The sequence below is a fragment of the Neoarius graeffei genome, chromosome 15, assembly GCF_027579695.1.
Source record: "Neoarius graeffei isolate fNeoGra1 chromosome 15, fNeoGra1.pri, whole genome shotgun sequence".
Taxonomy (NCBI): Eukaryota; Metazoa; Chordata; class Actinopteri; order Siluriformes; family Ariidae; genus Neoarius; species Neoarius graeffei.
This window is the reverse complement of record NC_083583.1, coordinates 19838009-19862229: the sequence shown is the minus strand read 5'-3', so window position 1 is coordinate 19862229 and position 24221 is coordinate 19838009. Positions and strand designations below refer to the sequence as shown.

The following is a 24221-nucleotide window of genomic DNA, read 5'->3' as shown; positions in this document are numbered from 1 at the left end:
AATAGCTTAAAGTGCCATTCCACCATTGGATGTATTCTTTGGCATAAAATACAATATATTTTGGCAACATATATAAATGGTATCACTAGATAGAGAAATCTTTTAGCTTCAAAATGATATATCAAACATAATTTTTTGACAACGACAAGTATATTATCTTGGGCCGAGAGGTTGCGCGGGAGCGAAGCTGCGCGAGAGCGGGCCGAGAGGTTGCGCGAGAGCGGGCCGAGAGGTTGCGCGGGAGCGAGGCTGCGCGAGAGCGGGCCGAGAGGTTGCGCAGGAACGGGCCGCGTAATAACAAACGCAATGCCCCCGAAGAAAGCTCCTACGGTCGAGGAGATTGAGGATATTAAAAAATCCCTCGACTTTCTGGGGGAAGAAATCTCTGCTGTCAGGGTGCAGCAGAAGACCATCCTGGACCTGGTAGAAGAGGTCAAAGCTCTGAGGCTGCAGAATTCAGAGAAGGCAAAGAGGATCGCCATTCTCGAGAACCGAGTGGAGGAGCTGGAGCAGTACACCCGGATGAATGACATCATTGTGACCGGACTGCAGATTCAACCCCGCTCATATGCTGGAGCAGTGGCGAGAAGAGACGGAGAGGAACTGAATGAGGAGGATGCTAACTCTGTGGAGAAACAGGTGTTAGCATTCCTGCACTCCAAGGGGATTGAGGTAAAAAGCAATAACATCGAAGCATGTCACCCTCTCCCACGGAGAAGCAACACAGGCAAACCAGCTGTAATAATGAGATTTGCCAACAGAAAGCATAAGATGCAATTGTTAAAACAAGAGAAGAAACTGAAAGGCTCAGATGTGTTTTTAAATGAGCACTTAACAAAAAAAAATGCAGATATTGCAAAAAAGGCGAGACTACTAAGGAAACAGGGGAAAATCCAAAACACTTGGACACAAAACTGCAAGATTTTCATCAAGTTGAGGGGATCTCCAGAAGAGGCCAAGATCTTGGTCATCCGAGATATTGGGGAACTGGACAAATTCTGAGGGAGCCAAATAAAGCAATTTACAATCATGACACAAGGACTGGACACTGGACACTGGACACAAGAACTGGACACTTTCCATTATACTGAGCACAAAATACAAGATATGGAAAATAATATTGATCCGGAAAATAATCTTTTCAGCAACATCAATATCAGCTGCCGGTATTACACTGAATATCAATACAATGCAAAGATCAGAGACAGAAATAAGATATCAATTATTCATTTCAATATCAGAAGTCTGTATGCCAATTTCCATAAAATGAAGGAATATCTCAGTCAGTTCAATACTCCATTCAATATAATAGCCATATCAGAAACTTGGATCAACGATGAGATGGGAGTAGATTTTGAGCTGAACGGGTATGAATTAAATTATATCAATAGAAAGAACAAAAGAGGAGGGGGAGTGGCAATATATGTTGATAATAGTTTGGAATATAAAATTAATAATAAAATGACGGTAGCTGTTGATGATTGGATGGAGTGTATTACAATAGAAATATGCTGTGAAAAAATGAAAAATATAATGGTGAGCTGTATATACAGATCTCCTGGATCAAGCATAGAAGTTTTTATAGATTGGATGGAAAGTATGTTTATAAAATCAACTCAGAAGGTCATGTACATCTGTGGTGATTTTAACATCGACCTCTTAAATCATAAGAAACATAAAATGACAGAAGAGTTCATTAATTCAATGTTAAGTATGGGACTGTACCCAACTATTACCAGACCAAGCAGGATCACTTCTCACAGCACCACTTTAATAGATAATATATTTACTAATATCCTGGAAAATAATATAGAGAGCGGTCTACTATTAACAGACATCAGTGACCATCTACCTATTTTTAATGTATATTACTGTAATTATAGCAAGAAAAAGGATAATAAAAATTATAAATATATAAGAATGAAAACTGAAGAAACCATGATTGCACTAAAAAATGACTTAATAATACAGGACTGGAATGTAGTTTATAAAGAAAAAGATGTTGATAAAGCATATGAGGAATTTTTAATAATATTCAATGAACTATATAATAAAAATTGTCCTATAAAGAAATACAGTAATATACATAAATATACAAATAGTCCGTGGGTCACCAAGGGGCTACAAAATGCCTGCAAAAAGAAAAATATATTATACAGACAATTCTTAAAGCATCGAACTATAGAGGCAGAGGAAAAATATAAAAAATATAAAAATAAATTAACTAATATTATGAGGATATGTAAGAAAGACTATTATAATAAATTAGTGGAGAAAAATAAAAACAATATTAAAGGTATATGGACTGTATTGAATGGTATTGTGAGAAATGGATCCAAAACTACAAATTACCCAGAGTACTACACTGTAAATGATAAGACCATAAATAATATGGAGGATGTGGTGAATGGTTTTAATCAATTCTTTGTAAATGTGGGACCAGATTTAGCGGCAAAAATAAAGGAACCCGAAACAACACAATGTGGGGACATAGAAGATATGGGGGACAGAAATCCAAGTACAATTTTTCTAACTGCAACTGATGAGGAAGAAATTATCCAAATTGTAAGAAAATGTAAAAACAAAACTTCTGCAGACTGGAATGATATAGACATGTCAACAGTAAAGACAGTTATTGAGGGAATTGTGAAACCACTCACCCACATCTGCAATTTATCTTTTCAATCAGGTACATTTCCAGACAAAATGAAAATTGCAAAAGTGATACCATTGTTTAAAACCGGAGATAGACACCATTTCACAAACTACAGGCCTGTTTCTTTACTCCCCCAATTCTCCAAAATACTCGAAAAACTTTTTTCAGATAGACTGGACAAATTCATTGAAAAACACAACCTCCTTACAGACAGTCAATATGGATTCAGAACGGACAGATCAACATCGATGGCACTAATGGAACTAATAGAGGAAATCACAAAATGTATAGACAATAAAAAAATAGCAATTGGAGTATTTGTGGACCTAAAAAAAGCATTCGATACTATTGATCATAGTATATTATTAAGTAAACTAGAAAAGTGTGGTGTTAGGGGAGTTGGGTGGAGCTGGCTGTCGAGCTATCTAAGAAACAGGCAACAGTTTGTGCAGATAGGTGACCATAAATCTGATTTCATGAACATTACATGCGGGGTACCACAGGGGTCAATATTAGGTCCGAAATTATTCATAATATACATCAATGACATATGTACAATTTCGCAAGAATTGAAATTTGTTTTGTTTGCAGATGACACCAATATTTTTTGTTCCGGTGAGAATTTGCAGCAGACTTTAGAGATAATCACAACTGAAATAAATAAACTAAAACTATGGTTTGACAAAAATAAATTATCATTAAATCTAAGCAAAACAAAGATTATGTTGTTTGGGAGACATAAAATAGATTGTAATGTAGAATTGATAATAGACAATACTAAGATAGAAATGGTACAGGAAATTAAATTTCTTGGTGTGATTTTGGATCCTAAAGTCTGCTGGAAACCTCATGTAGGATACGTACGAGCAAAACTGGCAAAGTGCTCGGCAATTCTGTGGAAAACAAAATATATTCTTGATTGTAAATCTTTGCATACTATATATTACTCATTATTTTTGCCATATCTGACTTATTGTGTCGAAGTCTGGGGAAACACCTACAAAACCACTCTGCAGCCGATATGTACAATACAGAAAAGAGCAATAAGGACAATAAACAAAACAGGATACAGAGATCACACAAACCCACTATTCATAAAATCACACATGTTGAAATTTATGGATCTGGTCAAATTCAGAACAGCACAAATAATGTACAAAGCAAGAAATAATCTATTGCCAAAAAATATACAAGGAATGTTTAGTGAGAGAGAGGGGGGATATAATCTAAGGGGAGACCTAAATTTTAAAAAACCAAAGGTTCGAACAAATATGAAAAGCATGTGCGTATCGAGCTGTGGGGTGACTTTATGGAACAGACTGGAGACAGAAATAAAACAAAGTGCAAATATAATTCTGTTTAAAAAAAGGTACAAAAAAATATTTTTAAACAAGTATATTGCAGAGGAAATATGTTAATGGAGGATGATGAGGGATAAATAGAATAGGGTTGATTGTTATATTAGAACTAGCTTAGTATATGGTATATATTTATTTATGGGGATAGATATCTTCATATTTACAGGGATAAGTATGTAGTAGATATTTTTTTTTTTTTGTAATTATATATTTATATAGATAGTTATGTGTATATGTATATATATGTATATGGATATGGTATGTAGTATATATTTATTTTTGTAATTATATATTTATATGGATAATCATGAAGTGTATATGTGGTATATATTTTTATAAGTGTATTAATGTAGTTTGGATTTCGGGGTAGTTAAAAAGGGGTGGGAAATTAAAAAAAGTATTGTACTTCTTCCCACTCCTTTTTCGAACAATGTGCGGTGTATTGTAATGTATTAGCTCTTTATATTATTTTATTTATTCTTTTTTTGTCACTTTTTTCATTTTCTTTCTTTTGTATGTATAAATAGTTACATACATTTTTATACATGTTCGAAATAAATAAATTCATTCATTCATTCATTCATTCATTCATTCATTCATTCATTCATATATTAATTTTGCGACCAAAGTCACCTACCCTTTTAATTTCCGCGCGTGATGTCATCGGCAGGTTCCCCTTCTTGTGTACCACGTGACGTGTGACGTGGCACATATTATCAGCAATGGCGGATAGAACGCGATAAAAATAATACCAATAAATCTAGCTAATACCAATAAATCTAGCTAACTGAAAGATTAACTCAAAACTTTTCGCAATTTTTTTGGCCCCCATATACGAGGAGAAATGACTCTCTCACTTTGGGGGTTTCCTGGTCTAAAAATAGACCGACACGTGGTACACAAGAAGGGGAACCTGCCGATGACATCACGTTTCACTACCGCGCGGAAATTAAAAGGGTAGGTGACTTTGGTCGGAAAATTAATATACTTGTCGTTGTCAAAAAATTATGTTTGATATATCATTTTGAAGCTAAAAGATTTCTCTGTCTAGTCATGTTGTCATAAAATATATTGTATTTTATACCAAAGAATACATCCAGCTGACTACGGGCGAAAGGCGGGGTACACCCTGGACAAGTCGCCAGGTCATCACAGGGCTGACACATAGACACAGACAACCATTCACACTCACACCTACGGTCAATTTAGAGTCACCAGTTAACCTAACCTGCATGTCTTTGGACTGTGGGGGAAACCGGAGCACCCGGAGGAAACCCACGCGGACACGGGGAGAACATGCAAACTCCGCACAGAAAGGCCCTCGCCGGCCCCGGGGCTCGAACCCAGAACCTTCTTGCTGTGAGGCGACAGCGCTAACCACTACACCACCGTGCCGCCCCACAAACATGTCTAGTATGGATATTATCTGTATTAATATTATTAATCTGTAATAATATTAATGATAATAATACTGTAGTGGGGGGTGGCACGGTGGTGTAGTGGTTAGCGCTGTCGCCTCACAGCAAGAAGATCCGGGTTCGAGCCCCGTGGCCGGCGAGGGCCTTTCTGTGCAGAGTTTGCATGTTCTCCCTGTGTCCGCGTGGGTTTCCTCCGGGTGCTCCGGTTTCCCCCACAGTCCAAAGACATGCAGGTTAGGTTAACTGGTGACTCTAAATTGACTGTAGGTGTGAATGTGAGTGTGAATGGTTGTCTGTGTCTATGTGTCAGCCCTGTGATGACCTGGCGACTTGTCCAGGGTGTACCCCGCCTTTCACCCGTAGTCAGCTGGGATAGGCTCCAGCTTGCCTGCGACCCTGTAGAAGGATAAAGCGGCTAGAGATAATGAGATGAGAATGAGAATACATCCAATGGTGGAATGGCACTTTAAGGTACCTTTCCTCATCATGGGATCGTATCTTCAAGGATAGTTTAGTATGTATCCTTCAAAAAGAACACTGTTTCCAAATGAAAGATACATACTACAGGTCATATCCAGTACTGTGCAAAAGTCTTAGGCACTCTATTTTTTAGTACAAACTTTGTTCTAGATTTTTATTTTATGATTTCTATATGGTCGAGTTAGTACAAAAACATTTTAGAGTTCCAAACGTTCATTTTCCGGCACAAAAAGAGACACTTTCCAGACAAAAACATAACTAAGACTACTGGGTTTTGGTGCAAAATTAAGACACGAGTGTGACAGTCATGTCCAGAAGAACTGTGGCTGGTTCTGTAAGACGCTCAGTAAAACCTACAGCTCATTTTCTAATAAAACTGCACTCATTGTACCTGAGACGACTATTTTTTAAGCAAAGGGTCGTCACATCAAATATTGACTTTCTTTCATTTATTACTGTTTGCTGCTCTTTATATCATTTTTAAATGTTTGTGAATGTGCAGTGCTTAATTTGTGAAGTGGGAGGTCCTGGAACGCAGGAGGTGGGTGGGTCCGGCGACTCAAAAAAAAAAAGGCGGGGGGCGGTTTACTATAACTTTACGCACACGCCTATTGCATGACGTATTGCAACAGCACCAGTTATCAAATCCTGGACAACAATGGACAACGCTCAGAATGTTCTCCAAACAGGCACTCAAGTTCACTCTCGCTCTCCACACATACATTAAGGCAGGGGTCGGGAACCTTTTTGGCTGAGAAAGCCATGAAACCACATATTTTCAAATACATTTTTGTGAGAGCCATACAGTGGTGCTTGAAAGTTTGTGAACCCTTTAGAATTTTCTATATTTCTGCATAAATATGACCTAAAACATCAGATTTTCACACAAATCCTAAAAGTAGATCAAGAGAACCCAGTTAAACAAATGAGACAAAAAATATTATACTTGGTCATTTATTTATTGAAGAAAATGATCCAATATTACATATCTGTGAGTGGCAAAAGTATGTGAACCTTTGCTTTCAGTACCTGGTGTGACCCCCTTGTGCAGCAATAACTGCAACTATACATTTCCAGTAACTGTTGATCAGTCCTGCACACCGGCTTGGAGGAATTTTAGCCCATTCATCCATACAAAACAGCTTCAACTCTGGGATGTTGGTGGGTTTCCTCACATGAACTGCTCGCTTCAGGTCCTTCCACAACATTTCAATTGGATTAAGGTCAGGATTTTGACTTGGCCATTCCAAAACATTAACTTTATTCTTCTTTAACCATTCTTTGGTAGAACGACTTGTGTGCTTCGGGTCGTTGTCTTGCTGCATGACCCACCTTCTCTTGAGATTCAGTTCATGGACAGATGTCCTGACATTTTCCTTTAGAATTCGCTGGTATAATTCAGAACTCATTGTTCCATCAATGATGGCAAGCTGTCCTGGCCCAGATGCAGCAAAACAGGCCCAAACTATGATACTACGACCACCATGTTTCACAGATGGGATAAGGTTCTTATGCTGGAATGCAGTGTTTTCCTTTCTCCAAAAATAACACTTCTCATTTAAACCAAAAAGTTCTATTTTGGTCTCATCTGTCCACAACACATTTTTCCAATAGCCTTCTGGCTTGTCCACATGATCTTTAGCAAACTGCAGATGAGCAGCAATGTTCTTTTTGGAGAGCAGTGGCTTTCTCCTTGCAACCCTGCCATGCACACCATTGTTGTTCAGTGTTCTCCTGATGATGGACTCATGAACATTAACATTAGCCAATGTGAGAGAGGCCTTCAGTTGCTTAGAAGTTACCCTGGGGTCCTTTGTGGCCTCACCAAGTATTACATACCTTGTTCTTGGAGTGATCTTTGTGGGTCGACCACTCCTGTGGAGGGTAACAATGGTCTTGAATTTCCTCCATTTGTACACAATCTGTCTGACTGTTGATTGGTGGAGTCCAAACTCTTTAGAGATGGTTTTGTAACCTTTTCCAGCCTGATGAGCATCAGCAACACTTTTTCTGAAGTCTTCAGAAATCTTCTTTGTTCATGCTATGATACACTTCCACAAACATGTGTTGTGAAGATCAGACTTTGATAGAGCCCTGTTCTTTAAATAAAACAGGGTGCCCACTCACACCTGATTGTCATCCCATTAATTGAAAACACCTGACTCTAATTTCACCTTCAAATTAACTGCTAATCCTAGAGGTTCACATACTTTTGCCACTCACAGATATGTAATATTGGATCATTTTCTTCAATAAATAAATGACCAAGTATAATATTTTTTGTCTCATTTGTTTAACTGGGTTCTCTTGATCTACTTTTAGGATTTGTGTGAAAATCTGATGTTTTAGGTCATATTTATGCAGAAATATAGAAAATTCTAAAGGGTTCACAAACTTTCAAGCACCACTGTATATAAAAAGTGACGCTGAATACAACTAAAATGCATTTTTACGTATGACCAACAATTTGAGTGTAATATATTCTTTTTCATAATGAAGAGGCTCTTGACAAGCCGTCTTCCTCCTGTCCCCCGCTGAATATTTTGACGCAAACATAAGCTTGGTGTGTTTCGAAGTGCCGCTCTATTTCATTGTTTCATTGATGCAATCTTGTCATTGTATAGGCCTATTGGACACAAAGCAGAACCCTCTCACCCCACAAAGGCGAATTCCTCTGTCCATTCCTGTTGAAATGTACGGTAGCCTACCAGTCACCTTTTTTCCCTTTTCGCCATGTTCTTTGTCAAAAGGCTTTGCTTTGCGGACAGCTAACTGACTTTTTCATTAAATGGAGGTAGAGTTCTTGATCTCAATGTGAGCTGATTAATCTGCGAGCCAGATGCAGTCACCAAAAGAGCCACATCTGGCTCCCGAGCCATTGCAGACCCCTGCGTTAAGGCAACTGGATCAACAATTAACAAATCAAACACAGGTTACAATATATTGATGGCCATAATGAAACACAGCAGAGTAAAGACTTAATCTTGCTTGTGTATCTGACTGAGATTATAAAGAAAGTAAATAAATAAAATGGTCCTGGCACTTGCACCCACAACGCAGCCCCATAGACCGTAGAACGCATTTGAACAATAGACCTACCACGTGTCGACCGACCCGGCAGTGGCCCTGCTTGGGGAAAAAAAAATAATAATATCAGACATTATGATCTTAGAAAACGCTTTAGTGACGAACAGTTACAGACAGTAATATGTCGTGATATTATGTTATAAAATATTATTTTTTATTAGGCTATATATTAAATTAGGCACGGTGGTGTAGTGGTTAGCGCTGTCGCCTCACAGCAAGAAGGTCTGGGTTCGAGCCCCGTAGCCGGCGAGGGCCTTTCTGTGTGGAGTTTGCATGTTCTCCCCGTGTCCGCGTGGGTTTCCTCCGGGTGCTCCGGTTTCCCCCACAGTCCAAAGACATGCAGGTTAGGTTAACTGGTGACTCTAAATTGACCGTAGGTGTGAATGTGAGTGTGAATGGTTGTCTGTGTCTATGTGTCAGCCCTGTGATGACCTGGCGACTTGTCCAGGGTGAACCCCGCCTTTCGCCCGTAGTCAGCTGGGATAGGCTCCAGCTTGCCTGCGACCCTGTAGAACAGGATAAAGCGGCTACAGATAATGAGATGAGATGAGATGAAATTTAGCTTCTAAAATAACAGCCTGTACTCATATCACAACCGGTTTATTTCACCATTGGAGATCAGATCACACAAGACATGAGTTAAATGACTCATTTTAAGGATTTAAGTAGGGTATTTAAAAGCATAGCCTAGGATTTCAAGCATATTTCAAGTTTAAAAGCAGTGCCAGCAAACATAAGTGCAATCAATTCAAGTAATAGTTAAGAAATAAAGGGTTTACAAAACAAGTTGGAGAATTCATTTTAAGGGTTCAAGTTTTACTATATTCCAAGGATTCAAGTAGCAGCCATAAGTGCAATTGATTCAAGTAATGGGTAAGTAATAACGGGTTTTTAAAAAGTGACGTGAACCATTTTTTCTTTTTCAAGTAACACGGTTAATTCTTTTCTTAAGTAATAACGAGTTGACATGTTTGAGTTGACAAATTAAGCCCTGCTTCTAGCTTCACCGCCATCATCATTCTTCTCGTCTTCTTTTTGATCGTTCCTGCGGACTGGTACACTTGCAGCAGGTGCTGGTGCAGTGTCACTGTGTCCAGCGTCGTCCATTTTAGGTCGTTTAGGATCCAGCTGTCCTGGGACTTTGAAAAATTTTAGTAAGCTTTCTTGTTTTTTTGCCATTTTTTCCACAGCGCAAGCTAACGGCTACAAAAAACCCGGTGTTCTATTGAGCGGAAGTATACACCCCATGTCCCCCCCCCCCTTCCCCTTTCGCATAGATTTTGTGGATGTCATAGGAGAGAAATCAACAACAGATATCAAAATCAAAACCGAACACTAAACAAATTTTTATTTACTTATTTATTTAATTTATTGTTTGATTTTTTTTTCCCTTTGTGATGGTCACGGAGGTGATCTGATCCATTTAAACAGCTGCCGGAACACTGAATGAAATGAAAATAGCTGCCGGATCCGATGACGGAGGTTACGGATCTTGTTCCATCATGTTCCGACTCAAATTAAGCCCTGTGAATGTATCTATATAATAAAAAGAAAATCACATGCTGGCTTGAAGATACAAAGTTTATCTTCTCGTGTTGAAAAATCCGCATTTTTCATATGAAATACATCGTGGATCTGAGTGACCTATTGAAATAATATTGGCTGGCTTTTTTTGTAGTATATCAGATATATTCCATTCAGCTAGCATGATACTGAGCAAGTCGAAGATGAGTTCAATCTCATGCTAGCTAAATGGAATATATCTGATATACTACGAAAAAAGTCAGCCAATATTTTTATTATTATACATACATACATGTTCCTTTCGGATATTCAACACATCTTTTCTCTTTCAAAATTCTCACAAAATCTTCCATATTTAACAAAGCAAACCTGGTGGCCATGTTTGTTTACAAATTATCACAGTCGTTCGCTCGCGCAGAAGTTTTACGTCTCAGACGTGTGACGTCATGTTGTCTTGACAACCATGCAAAATCATAAACCGTATTACACGGTCATTCTCCATTGGGGGTAGAGTGACGTAATACATGTAGGATAAGCGATATGCTAACAATATTGCATGCTATCAAACCAAATGAATGAAACCTGCTAGAAGTGAATAGAACACGTGTTTTTATTCCATTGAAAAAGTGTCCTGTATGTATAATAATTCCTGATATTTCACTCCAATGATGTCACTCCCAGTGTTTTCCCACTGACTGGACATTTTCACACATTGTCAAAATGGCAAACTGGTTCAAAATTAAAATTCTTTTGATTGACTTGCGTCTTTTTTTTTTTGTAGTCGTGTCCATATAATATAAAGAACATTAAACGGTGGCACGAAGATATGAAATTTATCTTCTTGTGTTGAAAAATATTTCACTTGTTCACTCACTCATGAAACATACATCTCATCTCATCTCATTATCTCTAGCCGCTTTATCCTGTTCTACAGGGTCGCAGGCAAGCTGGAGCCTATCCCAGCTGACTACGGGCGAAAGGCGGGGTACACCCTGGACAAGTCGCCAGGTCATCACAGGGCTGACACATAGACACAGACAACCATTCACACTCACATTCACACCTACGCTCAATTTAGAGTCACCAGTTAACCTAACCTGCATGTCTTTGGACTGTGGGGGAAACCGGAGCACCCGGAGGAAACCCACGCGGACACGGGGAGAACATGCAAACTCCACACAGAAAGGCCCTCGCCGGCCACGGGGCTCGAACCCGGACCTTCTTGCTGTGAGGCGACAGCGCTAACCACTACACCACCGTGCCGCCCATGGAATTATGTGGTAAACAAAAAAGTTTACAAAAAATGTTTGATATTATAGATTCTTCAAAATAGCCAGTGTTTATCTTGATGACGCTTTGCACACTATTGGCATTATCTTAACCAGCTTCATGAGCTAGTCACCTGGAATGCATTTCAGTTAACAGGTGTGTCTCATCAAAACTTAGTGCAATTTCATCAAACAGTAAATAGTAAATAATAAACATACAGTAAATAGCCCTATTCCATAACTGTAGTAATCCATATTATGTCAAGAACCGCTCAACTAAGTAAAGAGAAACGACATCCATCATTACTTTAAGACATGAAGTGTCTTTTAATTAATAAAAATAAAGAAAAGCACTGAATTAGAAGGCGTGTCCAAACTTTTGACTGGTACTTTTGGACACATTTTAGTCTTTGTTGTTTATTGCAATAACCAAACAACTGCAATCTACTTTTTAAACCAAGTAATAATAATAAAAAGACTGGATGGTGTGTTTTTCCGGGTTGAGCCACTGAGCTCTATGTAAAATCCAGAGAGCTCATAGCCTATTACCTGCTGTAGAGACAAGTGGCCGCCATCTTACCACTCACATCTCGTATGTTTGGCTTATGTTAAACCACGTTAAAGGTTACATTAAAGGTTACCCTATTTGATAAACACTACGTGGTCTTAAAAAGAAAAAAGCATCAAAAGTGAATCGTGTGTGTCTAAAATCAAGGACGCGTTATCCTAATGGGCTTCATGGGCAGCTGCCCAGGGCCTCGCCCACTAGGGGGCCTCGGAGGTAGCGAGATCGGAAAATATGAAACGATATTTTCAGAAGTTTTGATCATATCGATAACATTTTTGATGCATTTCGCCACCCATAAGGAAGCCCACCTTGTCCCGTCACATAAATCACCCGTCATTGTCAATATGATCACTGTCCACCATGTCTTCACACACTACGCCAGCTTGAGTTCAATGATTTAATTAATGACTTCGCTTTCCAGAAAAGTAGGAAAGTGCCCTTGTAAGTTGACCCATGGCTGTCAAACTGAATGCGCAAAGCTGTGTGCCACTGCTGTTTGGGACATTACGTGTGTGAAAGGATGAAATATTTCACATAGCCTAACATTTTGAGATTTATTTCTGAGAAGCAAGATATTTTTCTTTCTTTGTTATCGCTCTTTGTTTTCACAAGTTAAAAGTCGCCTGGATTCCAAAATGAAAACGAACGGTTATATACCAAATGAATGTTCTTGTTCTGAAGACTAAAGAAACTGTTGTAGGCCTCGGTTATGTTCTTGACATGTTGTTCATTGACTCACTCATTCAAAGGCTTCTTGAGGCTAAACTTTAGTTAACCAGACTTGTTAACCGTGATGTCTGATGGATTTTTTCACCATGCAATTGCCTATTTCACCATTGCTTTTTCTCAATTAAATAGGTGATGATGGATATAAAGTTTTATCGTTCAATAGTATTTCTAATTGTGCCACTGTCATTATTTAAGTTTCTGTGTCTAGTTAGACAGGCACGTCTGAGGGGGTGAATTTGCTGAGCACAGTTGACAACAGGCGGGGGTGGGGCCTCGGCAAGGGTTAACGCGGCCCCGTCTAAAATGACAGTGAATTATGTGACCAATAAATACTGTTAAGGCATGACTGTGAGAATGAAGTGAAAATGGCAAATAACATGAGAAAATAATCCTGTTTCAGTGACTGTCCTAAACAGAAAGGAAGTATTGTACAGCCTTTGTGTTGGTATAATAAATGAATAGCTAGCTAGCTAGCTAGCTAGATAGATGGGTGTAAGTGGGGTGACGATGCACAATTTGTGGTTACTTTTCCGCCAGGCTTGATAGGCATTTTATAAGTCCAATCAAGTCTGATAGCCTCTCACACCCTAAAGCCAACTCCACCTCCGTCAGCAATGCTGACAGGTGCACCATGGATAACCAAGCCTTGCGGCCGGGTGAACCAACGGAGCTCTGGCTGCGTCTGACTCACCTCCAGTCATCCCGCAACCCTTGCCACTGGATTCAGGTGATGAAGAGGAGAGAGTGTGGTAGCTGCTGTGCAACAGCTACACCACCTTAAACAAATCAATGCACTGGAGTTAGTGGATGACATTTGGTGTAAAGTCCAATGGCGATAGGAAAGTGGCGAAGCAACAGGTATAGGATAGTACTGGCAGTCGTAGTTACAATCCTGCACGTCGGCGGTCTGGAATAGATGGTCGTGTTGTTACACCAATTGGAGCAATGTAACCTTTCGGCAGCTTTCTAGATGTCAGAGCAGCTCTATTTAGAGTGGCCACTGCTCTCCCCAATCCGGGGAAGGGGTTAGAAAAGGTACCTTAAACCTTGGTTGATCCTCCTTAAACCTGCTCAGCTAGCCGCAGCTGACGGGTTATCCAATCAGGCGTCATAAAATCATTCAAGCTCGCCTCAGAAGGAAGCATCCTGAAACTGCTGAAGTGACAGCCTACAGATGCCAAGTGTGCCTCTGGCCATGTGCTTCTGCTGCTGGCCTCGTCGCTCACTCACGCTCACAGCAACCGCCCATCCACCAACAGTCGACCTCAAATCCGACGTGACTTTCCACATTTTTCCACAGATAGATAGAAAGGAAGAAGAAATATATGAAACAGAAAGATACACTGTATAAGAGAAAAACTGAAATAATCTCTGTAAAAATACTTATAGTAGTAAAAGATCAGCTAAGGGCGGTACGGTGGTGTAGTGGTTAGCGCTGTCGCCTCACAGCAAGAAGGTTCGGGTTCGAGCCCCGTGGCCGGCGAGGGCCTTTCTGTGCGGAGTTTGCATGTTCTCCCCATGTCCGCGTGGGTTTCCTCCTGGTGCTCCGGTTTCCTCCACAGTCCAAAGACATGCAGGTTAGGTTAACTGGTGACTCTAAATTGACCGTAGGTGTGAATGTGAGTGTGAATGGTTGTCTGTGTCTATGTGTCAGCTCTGTGATGACCTGGCGACTTGTCCAGGGTGTACCCCGCCTTTCGCCCATAGTCATCTGGGATAGGCTCCAGCTTGCCTGCGACCCTGTAGAACAGGATAAAGCGGCTAGAGATAATGAGATGAGAAAAATGATCAAAGACTGAACTGGAAAAGGAAAAAAATAACAGTGAAGACGAGGCGCTATAAAGATATGTAAGCAATGTGGGTAAAGTTGTGAAAATAAGAGGAGGTAATGAAAGGGAAAAAAGTCAGGAGATACTTTTCTTGGGGCAAATTTGATCAGCTATGATGGTTTAACACACAAGCCAAATACACGCGATGCGAGTGGTAAGATGGCGGCCAGATGGCTCTGTCAATCTGTCAAAATAAAAGCACGGTTACTCTTCCAAGTTAGCAAAAAAAAAAAAAGAATTTCACAATAACAACAAAAAAACAAAATAAAAACAAACTGAAATTAGCACAAAGAGTCGTGGGTTACAATAAAATATGGAAAGAATTGAAACTATATACATAGTTACTTTATTATTCCTGTTATAGCCCACTAACAGGCTATTATCTCATCTCATCTCATTATCTCTAGCCGCTTTATCCTGTTCTACAGGGTCGCAGGCAAGCTGGAGCCTATCCCAGCTGACTACGGGCGAAAGGCGGGGTACACCCTGGACAAGTCGCCAGGTCATCACAGGGCTGACACATAGACACAGACAACCATTCACACTCACACCTACGGTCAATTTAGAGTCACCAGTTAACCTAACCTGCATGTCTTTGGACTGTGGGGGAAACCGGAGCACCCGGAGGAAACCCACGCGGACACGGGGAGAACATGCAAACTCCACACAGAAAGGCCCTCGCCGGCCACGGGGCTCGAACCCGGACCTTCTTGCACTAACAGGCTATTATTAAATATTAGTTACTTTCATTAAATCTAAAAGTACACTTCGATTACAAAATAAGTTTTTTCTTTCGGTTTGTAATTACAGACTGCACATGCGTCTTATCTGGAGTATAGTTTTAATTTGAAAAGTTGCTCATAACCCGGAAATGTCTGTATGCCACGTCAGAGTTGAGTCCCATTGATACATTAGTCTGTTTAAACACACTGTACATCTGCATGTGCTGGAAAAGCAACATCTGTACATTGAATAAAGATGTTTGGTGTCGTGGTGTTTATTTTGTCATGGTGCTCAGCTCTGATTAGTGGCACTGAACTGACTTTCGAGCTGCCAGATAACGAGAATCAATGTTTTTACGAGGAATTAGAAGAAGGAGTCACGTTTCATGTCGACTTTCAAGTAAGATGTTAACTGATGCTTTTTAAAATAATGTTGCTAAAGTTCTATTTGCAATATGACATGTATGGTGTATACAATTAATAATGTGTTTCTGAGTTTATCTCTGATCATTAAGAAAATAAATCATGAATTGAGCAATAAATCATTAACTTTATTTAATAGACTCAGAATCAAGTTTATTGCCAAGTCCATTCTCACATACAAGGAATTTGCTTTGGTGGTGATTGGTGCTTGAATAGTTAAGACAGAAGAATTTCCAACCTAACTAGGATTTCAACAATACAAAGTAAGTCTCATCTCATTATCTCTAGCCGCTTTATCCTGTTCTACAGGGTCGCAGGCAAGCTGGAGCCTATCCCAGCTGACTACGGGCGAAAGGCGGGGTACACCCTGGACAAGTCGCCAGGTCATCACAGGGCTGACACATAGACACAGACAACCATTCACACTCACATTCGCACCTACGGTCAATTTAGAGTCACCAGTTAACCTAACCTGCATGTCTTTGGACTGTGGGGGAAACCGGAGCACCCGGAGGAAACCCACGGGGAGAACATGCAAACTCTGCACAGAAAGGCCCTTGCCGGCCACGGGGCTCGAACCCAGGACCTTCTTGCTGTGAGGCGACAGCGCAAACCACTACACCACCGTGCCGCCTACAAAATAAGTGTATTAGAAATATTTTCTTTGCCAGTGCAAGGGAACATACTGCTCCTTTATATAATATCCTTGGAATATTAACTTTTGAGAAGATTTTCAAATTGAATGTGTCTGTAGTCGTGTATAAAATTGTTAATAATGACTCACTAGTTCAGGGCGTCACAGTTGTGTAGTGTAGTGTAGTGGTTAGCGCTGTCGTCTCACAGCAAGAAGGTCCGGGTTTGAGCCCCGTGGCCGGCGAGGACCTTTCTGTGTGGAGTTTGCATGTTCTCCCCGTGTCCGCGTGGGTTTCCTCCGGGTGCTCCGGTTTCCCCCACAGTCCAAAGACATGCAGGTTAGGTTAACTGGTGACTCTAAATTGACCGTAGGTGTGAATGTGAGTGTGAATGGTTGTCTGTGTCTATGTGTCAGCCCTGTGATGACCTGGCGACTTGTCCAGGGTGTACCCCGCCTTTCGCCCGTAGTCAGCTGGGATAGGCTCCAGCTTGCCTGCGACCCTGTAGAACAGGATAAGCAGCTACAGATAATGGATGGATGGATAGTTCCGAAAACATTTAGAAATCTGATAAGGATGGTGAACGAACAACATTCTTAGAACACCAGAGTTTCAGCGACGGGGAATGTTGTTCGTCTACCTGCCAAGACAAATTATGTTAACTTTTTCCTTTCAAGTTACAGGGGATGCTATGTTTTTGATTCCCACAAGAATCAAAAACATAGGATCACTTCCATTATTTAAATCACCCTTAAAATCATATCTTATTTGAAATCAACAGTAAGCGTTTCTTTCTTTATACCCTAAAAATTCTGTTAAGTGTGTATAGAATCATGTGTAAATAAGTTTAGTGTATTTAGCCGCATTGTATATTTGTGTAGGGCGGCATGGTGGTGTAGTGGTTAGCACTGTCGCCTCACAGCAGGAAGGTCCGGGTTTGAGCCCAGTGGCCGACAAGGGCCTTTCTGTGTGGAGTTTGCATGTTCTCCCAGTGTCAGCGTGGGTTTCCTCCGGGTGCTCCGGTTTCGCCCACATGCAGGTTAGGTTAATTGGTGGCTCTAAATTGACCATAGGTGTGAATGTGAGTGTGAATGATTGTGTGTCTGTATGTGTCAGCCCTGCAATGACCTGGTGACTTGTCCAGGGTGTACCCCGCCTCTCGCCCATAGTCAGTTGGGATAGGCTCCAGCTTGCCTGTGACCCTGTAGAACAGGATAAGTGGCTACAGATAATGGATGGGATGGATGGATGGTATATTTGTATAGAGTGGCACGGTGGTGTAGTGGTTAGCACTGTTGCCTCACAGCATGAAGGCTCTGGGTTCGAGCTCAGTGGCCGACAGGGGCCTTTCTGTGTGGAGTTTGCATGTTCTCCCCGTGTCTGCGTGGGTTTCCCCTGGTTTCCCCCACAGTCCAAAGACATGCAGGTTAGGCTAATTGGTGGCTCTAAATTGACCGTAGGTGTGAATGTGAGTGTGAATGGTTGTCTGTGTCTATGTGTCAGCCCTGTGATGACCTGGCGACTTGTCCAGGGTGTACCCCGCCTCTCGCTCATAGTCAGCTGGGATAGGCTCCAGCTTGCCTGCGACCCTGCACAGTATAAGCGGTTACAGATAATGGATGGATGGATGGATGGATGGATATTATATATTGTGTGTGAATAAAGTTGAAATTGAAAATTTAAAAGAATAGTTATATAAAAATAAGAAAAAGACTCTAAAATATACAAATTTGAACAGTGGACATATTTAAGGGGTATTGCAAGGGTTGTTATGAAGTCCTGGAATGTGCAAAAATAGGTCACATGATGAAGATGGAGAAGAAGAGTCATGATATGAATGTGTGAGAGGAAGAGAATATGTGCAATGGGTCAAATTAATAGCCAAGCTGTACAGTGTGTGCCGGAATGTGTAATAAAAGATCACAGAATGAAGATGACCATGAGATGTGCAAAATGATAGTTCAGAGACAAAGTGCATTAATGTTACAGGTTGGAAGTTTGAGGTTAGCGTCAGTGGGGGTCTCTGATCTTATTAATGAGGCCAGCTGCAGTGGGGGAAAAGCTGGCCTTACGGCATAAGGTTTTGGTTCTAATGGACCGCAGCTTCCTACCAGAGGGGAGTGATTCAGAAAGTTTGTGTCCAGGGTAAGAGAGATTGGCCACAATCCTTTCTGCTCTCCTCAGGGTCCTGGACTCGTACAGGTCCTGAAGAGATGGAAGGTTGCAATTGATTGTCCTCTCAGCAGAGCAAATGATGCGCTGCAGTCTGCCCTTGTCCCTGGCAGTGGCAGCAGTGTACCAGACGGTGATGGAGGAGGTGAGGATGGACTCAATGATGGTGGTGTAAAAGTGCACCATCATTGTCTTTGGCAGATCGAACGTCTTCAACTGCCGCAGGAAGCATGTCCTCTGCTGTGCTTTCTTGTTGAGAGAGCAGGTATTCGTCTCCCACTTGAGGTCCTAGGTGATTATAGTGCTCAGGAAGTGGAAATACTCCACAGTGGTTACTGGGGAGTCAAACAGGGTGTTGGGGAGGGTGCGGCAGAGCTCCTCCTGAAGTCTACCATCATCTCCACTGTCTAATAATACAGAATAGATTCTGATCCACATAACTTTTTCATGGCTGAGATCTTTTTCTAATGGAGAAATATTTCCTGTCTGTTGTAATTTTTATATACAAATGTTTATCTAATCGAGCCATCTGGATCTGGATCATTAGTTCCAAACTTCAAGAACTTCCCATAAGAGAAAGTTATGGGAATGTATCTGGAATATTAGTTTGTGTTTACAAAATATTGTATGGAGGAAACTTCTTGTTTCTTGTTATGAGACGGTGAACGGATTTTGGAAAAGTTTGTAATTACATGTTGTAAAACCTTTTTTGGTAAACTTCCTGTTATATGACCATGAAAGAACATTTTGTGAATGTTCCAGGAATGTTACATTACAGATATTTAACAAACACTGTTATCCAGAGTGAAGTACAACAGGACCCTGATATAACCACAGCAACAGGCAGCCTGGGGAGCAGTTGGAGGTTGGGTGCCTTGCTCAAGGGTGCTTCAACCATTCCTGTTGGTCCAGGGAATCAAACCGGCAACCTTTTGGTCCCAAAGCTGCTTCTCTAACCTTTAGACCATGGCTTCCCCCAGTGTGTTATGTTATTTTGTAGTTACAAAAATTAATACCTATTTAGCAAACCTCTTTGTTTTAGGAATGTTCCTAGAATTTTGGTTTGTGCATGGTTACACAAATTATTTGGCGCACTTTTCCCAAGAACATTCCTGGGAAGGTTTTTTTTTTTTTTTATTACAAAAAAAAAATGGCAACCTTTCTGCTATGTGAATATGAAAAAAAATGTTTTGGGAATGTTCCTGGAATATCAGTTTGTAGTTACAAAAAAAAAAAAATCCTTATTATAAAACCTTGTGTTTTAAAGGACCCATGGCATGGTGGTTTGTTGATGCTTTAAACGGGCTCGTGGAGGTTTCCGGATGTTATATCTGCAGCCTTTCTCGAAATGAACCCTCGGCACGTAGATATAGCCTCCTGGGAGAAAGCCCCATTTCAGCCCTTTTCCCAGTGCATCGTTTTGCTAATGAGAAGCATGGAGGCGGGGAAGGGTAGAGGGCGGGGGCGGGCCATGGGGGGAGGGGGAGGGGCTTGACCAAGCTGCGGGCATGCTGCATGCTTTTTGGTTTTGTAGCGCAGAGTACCTGGCTAACTTCAGGAAGCGGTTAGCTGCACAGCTAATGTAGCCATTGCAAGGCTAACGCACCGATTTTAAAACACGGCAAAACGACTTAACAGTTATACACTTACTTGTTCGGTGTTTGTGGCTGATGCGGCAGGGATGCTTGGTACGGACCCAGGCTTCAGTGACAGTTGATGTGCAAAACCTGCCCTGTACTGTCCCAAGTTGTGGAAACATTCCTCAGGAAAGTGCTTCCGACAAACATACACCGTCTTAGGTAGACTCGACGGCGTATTATTGGAGTAAATAAAATTAAGCCACTGCGTCTTCAGGGGCTCTCCCGTCGGTAGTAAAAACAGACTCCTTTCTGTGTTGTCACATCCATGTACAGCGCAATTTCCATGTTTCGCTCGCTTAGGTGGTGCCATGTTGTTGTGTCCTCTATGGTCTCCTCACTACAAAATTGAAGTGACATATCTAAGGTGGCAACTTTTGAGCTGGGCGGGCAATCCATACAGTGGGTGGGAATCCAGAGGGGGGACGTGGGGATCATCTCCCTTGCTGACGTAGTAAAGGGAAGAGCCTATCAACGCGCCATTTTGACGCGCCATTCTCAAATGTTGACAAAGGGTGGGCATAGTTTGGTTTACACATTATGACATTTCTAGCCACTGGGGTGACTTAAGAAGGTCAGAGGAACTCATTTTAACGTTAAAAAAACCTCAGAAAGTGAAAATTTCATGCCATGGGACCTTTAAAGTTCCCAGAACGTTTCAGGAACGGCTTTATTAACTAAAATTGAACATTACTAGAACTTTATGAAATGATTCCTAACAAAATAACCAAACAGTATATGTTTATGCTAGCAAAATATTCTGTTTGCTGGGTTTATGTTCCAGTGGTATTTGAAAAACTGTGTACTGATATTGACAATATTTTAAATCTCTTTTGAATTGCAGGTTATTGCTGGAGGCAACTATGATGTTGACTGTTTTGTGACTGATCCAATGAATAATGTTTTGTACGAAGAGCGCAAGAAGCAATATGACAGCTTCACTCATACTACAGCCATGAAGGGTGTTTATCAGGTCTGCTTTGGCAACGAGTTCTCAACGTTTTCTCATAAAACTGTGTATTTAGACTTCAGATCAGGCGAGGAGGAACAACTACTGCCTGATATGGCCAAGCCAACAGCGCTCACACAGGTAAAGCATACACACACACACACACACACACACACACACATGCTGGGTTGCATCCAAAGCTCAGATGCCTTACTGTTGTTTTATTACACACCTGTTTGCACACTTGACACTAATAGTCCTGATATAAGAAATAATTTGAAGTAAAATTCAATTTAGTTTCTAACTCCTAAACAAAAGAATAAAATCATCATGAATTTCCAGCTGGAGTCGACCTGCATATCCATCCATGAGATTCTGAAAGTGGTGTCAGACACGCAGACAAAGTACCGTCTTCGAGAAGCTCAGGACCGAATCAGAGCAGAAGACCTCAGTGCACGGGTTTCTTACTGGTCCATCGGAGAGGCTCTCATTATATGTGTGGTCAGCATCGGACAAGTCTTTATGCTTAAGAGCTTTTTCAAGGAGGTGAAAACTACAAGAACTTAATCTTCTTATGACCACTTTCCAACCATCCATCCACATTACAGTCTGTTGTAATGATCTGCTATTTAACAGTTATTCCACGAATTCGAGTCGTATATGAGCTGATAGCTGACAGAGGCATGTTGCACCGAGTTGGCTATAAGCCATGTACGACCAGGTTGAGTGGAATAACTGTTTTATTCTATCCACAGTTACTGGATTTTGAGAAACACAGCAGTTTTATTTTTATTTTTTGCAAATTTGATAAATTAAAACTTTTTTTACAAAACGTCCGACAAAATCATTTCCGCTTAGAATGTAAACAAACCGGCGAAATGACAGGAGCGATTTGTGAAAAATGATATAATAATAATTTTTGAAAAATAAAAAAGATGCGTTCTTACCATCAAATAATTTTATTCAATATTTTATTGGGGTTTTTTTTGTATTTTTTGGGGGGTTTGTTTTCGAGTAGAGTTTTTATTTCATCCTCGGTTGGTTCAGCAACACGCTCCACCATTTTGTTTTTTTTCTACTCGCAGTATATAAGCTGATATCCTAGTAGTAGAGTAGCCAATCGGAGCACGCGATCGCTCATATTCAGTGAATGTGGATATAATAAAGATCTATAGATTACAATACCAGCAATGATATTAACAAGGATGTGCTGTATTTCCAATAGAATATAAAAGGGAAAAAAATGGGTACTGGTGCCATAATTATTTAGTTTACGAAAAAGAAACCGCAAATCTGTATAAGCTTTCCTGGGTGTAGTAATGAATCTTTTTTTTTATTATTTAATTTTTAATTTTTTTTTTTTTATTTTTTTTTTTTTGGGGGGGGGGGGTATGTAGCCATATTGTTGGGATTTTTAGAGAATGTTTGTTTAATTTTGCACTTTTATTGTTAATGTACACAAGGTTTAATTGCACTGCAAAGAATTCCATCTTAGCAAGTGGATATACATTGAATGTAGTCAAATTTAGCTCGTATTTCCTATGATGAGACCACAGTCAAACAAATAGAAGATCAATAAACCTATTTCTAGCCATTTTCCCAAATTTGCCTTACGTTAGGCGCTAGTTTTGTTGATTTTTGCATTTATTTACAGAAAAAAATGAAAGTTTGAAGTTATTAAAACAAAATCTAGAAATATACTCACCGGCCACTTTATTAGGTACACCCATCCACCTGCTGTTTTATGCAGTTCTCTAATCAGCCGATCCCTTGACAGCATCACAATGCATAAAATCATGCAGATACGAATCAAGAGCTTCAGTTAATTAATGTTCACTTCAGACATCAGAACGGGAAAATCTGTGATCTCAGAGTCTGACTTTCACTATGGCATGGGTGTTGGTTTGAGCCAGATGGACTGGTTTGAGTATTTCAGAAACTGCTGATCTCGTGGGGTTTTCACACACAAAAATCTCTAGTTTACACAGAATGGTGCGAAAAACAAAAAAACATTGAATGAGCGACAGTTCTGTGTGTGGAAACAAACGCCTTGTTGATAAGAGAGGTCAGAGGAAAATGGCCAGATTGGTTTTGTCTGCTAGGAAGGATATAGCAACTCATAACAACTCTTTACAACCGTGGTGAGCAGAAAAACATCTCAGCATGCAACAGCAGAAGACCACATTGGGTTCCACTCCTGCAGCTAAGAACAGGACTCTTAGAATCAAGAACAAGTTCCTATTAAAGTGGCTGGTGAGTGTAGGTCTTATATTTGGTGTATTGTAATCATCTCATCTCATCATTTCTAGCCACTTTATCCTGTTCTACAGGGTCGCAGGCAAGCTGGAGCCTATCCCAGCTGACTACGGGCGAAAGGTGGGGTACACCCTGGACAAGTCGCCAGGTCATCACAGGGCTGACACATAGACACAGACAACCATTCACACTCACATTCACACCTACGGTCAATTTAGAGTCACCAGTTAACCTAACCTGCATGTCTTTGGACTGTGGGGGAAACCGGAGCACCCGGAGGAAACCCACGCGGACACGGGGAGAACATGCAAACTCCGCACAGAAAGGCCCTCGTCGGCCACGGGGCTCGAACCCGGACCTTCTTGCTGTGAGGCGACAGCGCTAACCACTACACCACCGTGCCGCCTATTGTAATCATATAATAGGAAATATGTAATAGATTTGACTATATTTGCACTTGCTAAAATGACATGTTTTGCGGTGTGGGATTTATGAGGTACAGCTGGGACTTGT

At 40.7% G+C, this 24221-nt stretch overlaps 1 protein-coding gene across 1 annotated transcript; it reads left to right on the top strand.

Annotated features, from left to right (window-relative positions):
- The first annotated feature begins 15808 nt into the window (after positions 1–15808).
- Positions 15809–22779, top strand: tmed3 (transmembrane p24 trafficking protein 3). Its single transcript, XM_060940443.1, has 3 exons — positions 15809–16039; positions 21348–21593; positions 21795–22779. Exons 1-3 carry the CDS (start codon positions 15896–15898, stop codon positions 22017–22019), a joined length of 615 nt encoding a protein of 204 aa, XP_060796426.1. The 5' UTR covers positions 15809–15895; the 3' UTR covers positions 22020–22779.
- The last annotated feature ends 1442 nt before the right edge of the window (positions 22780–24221 follow it).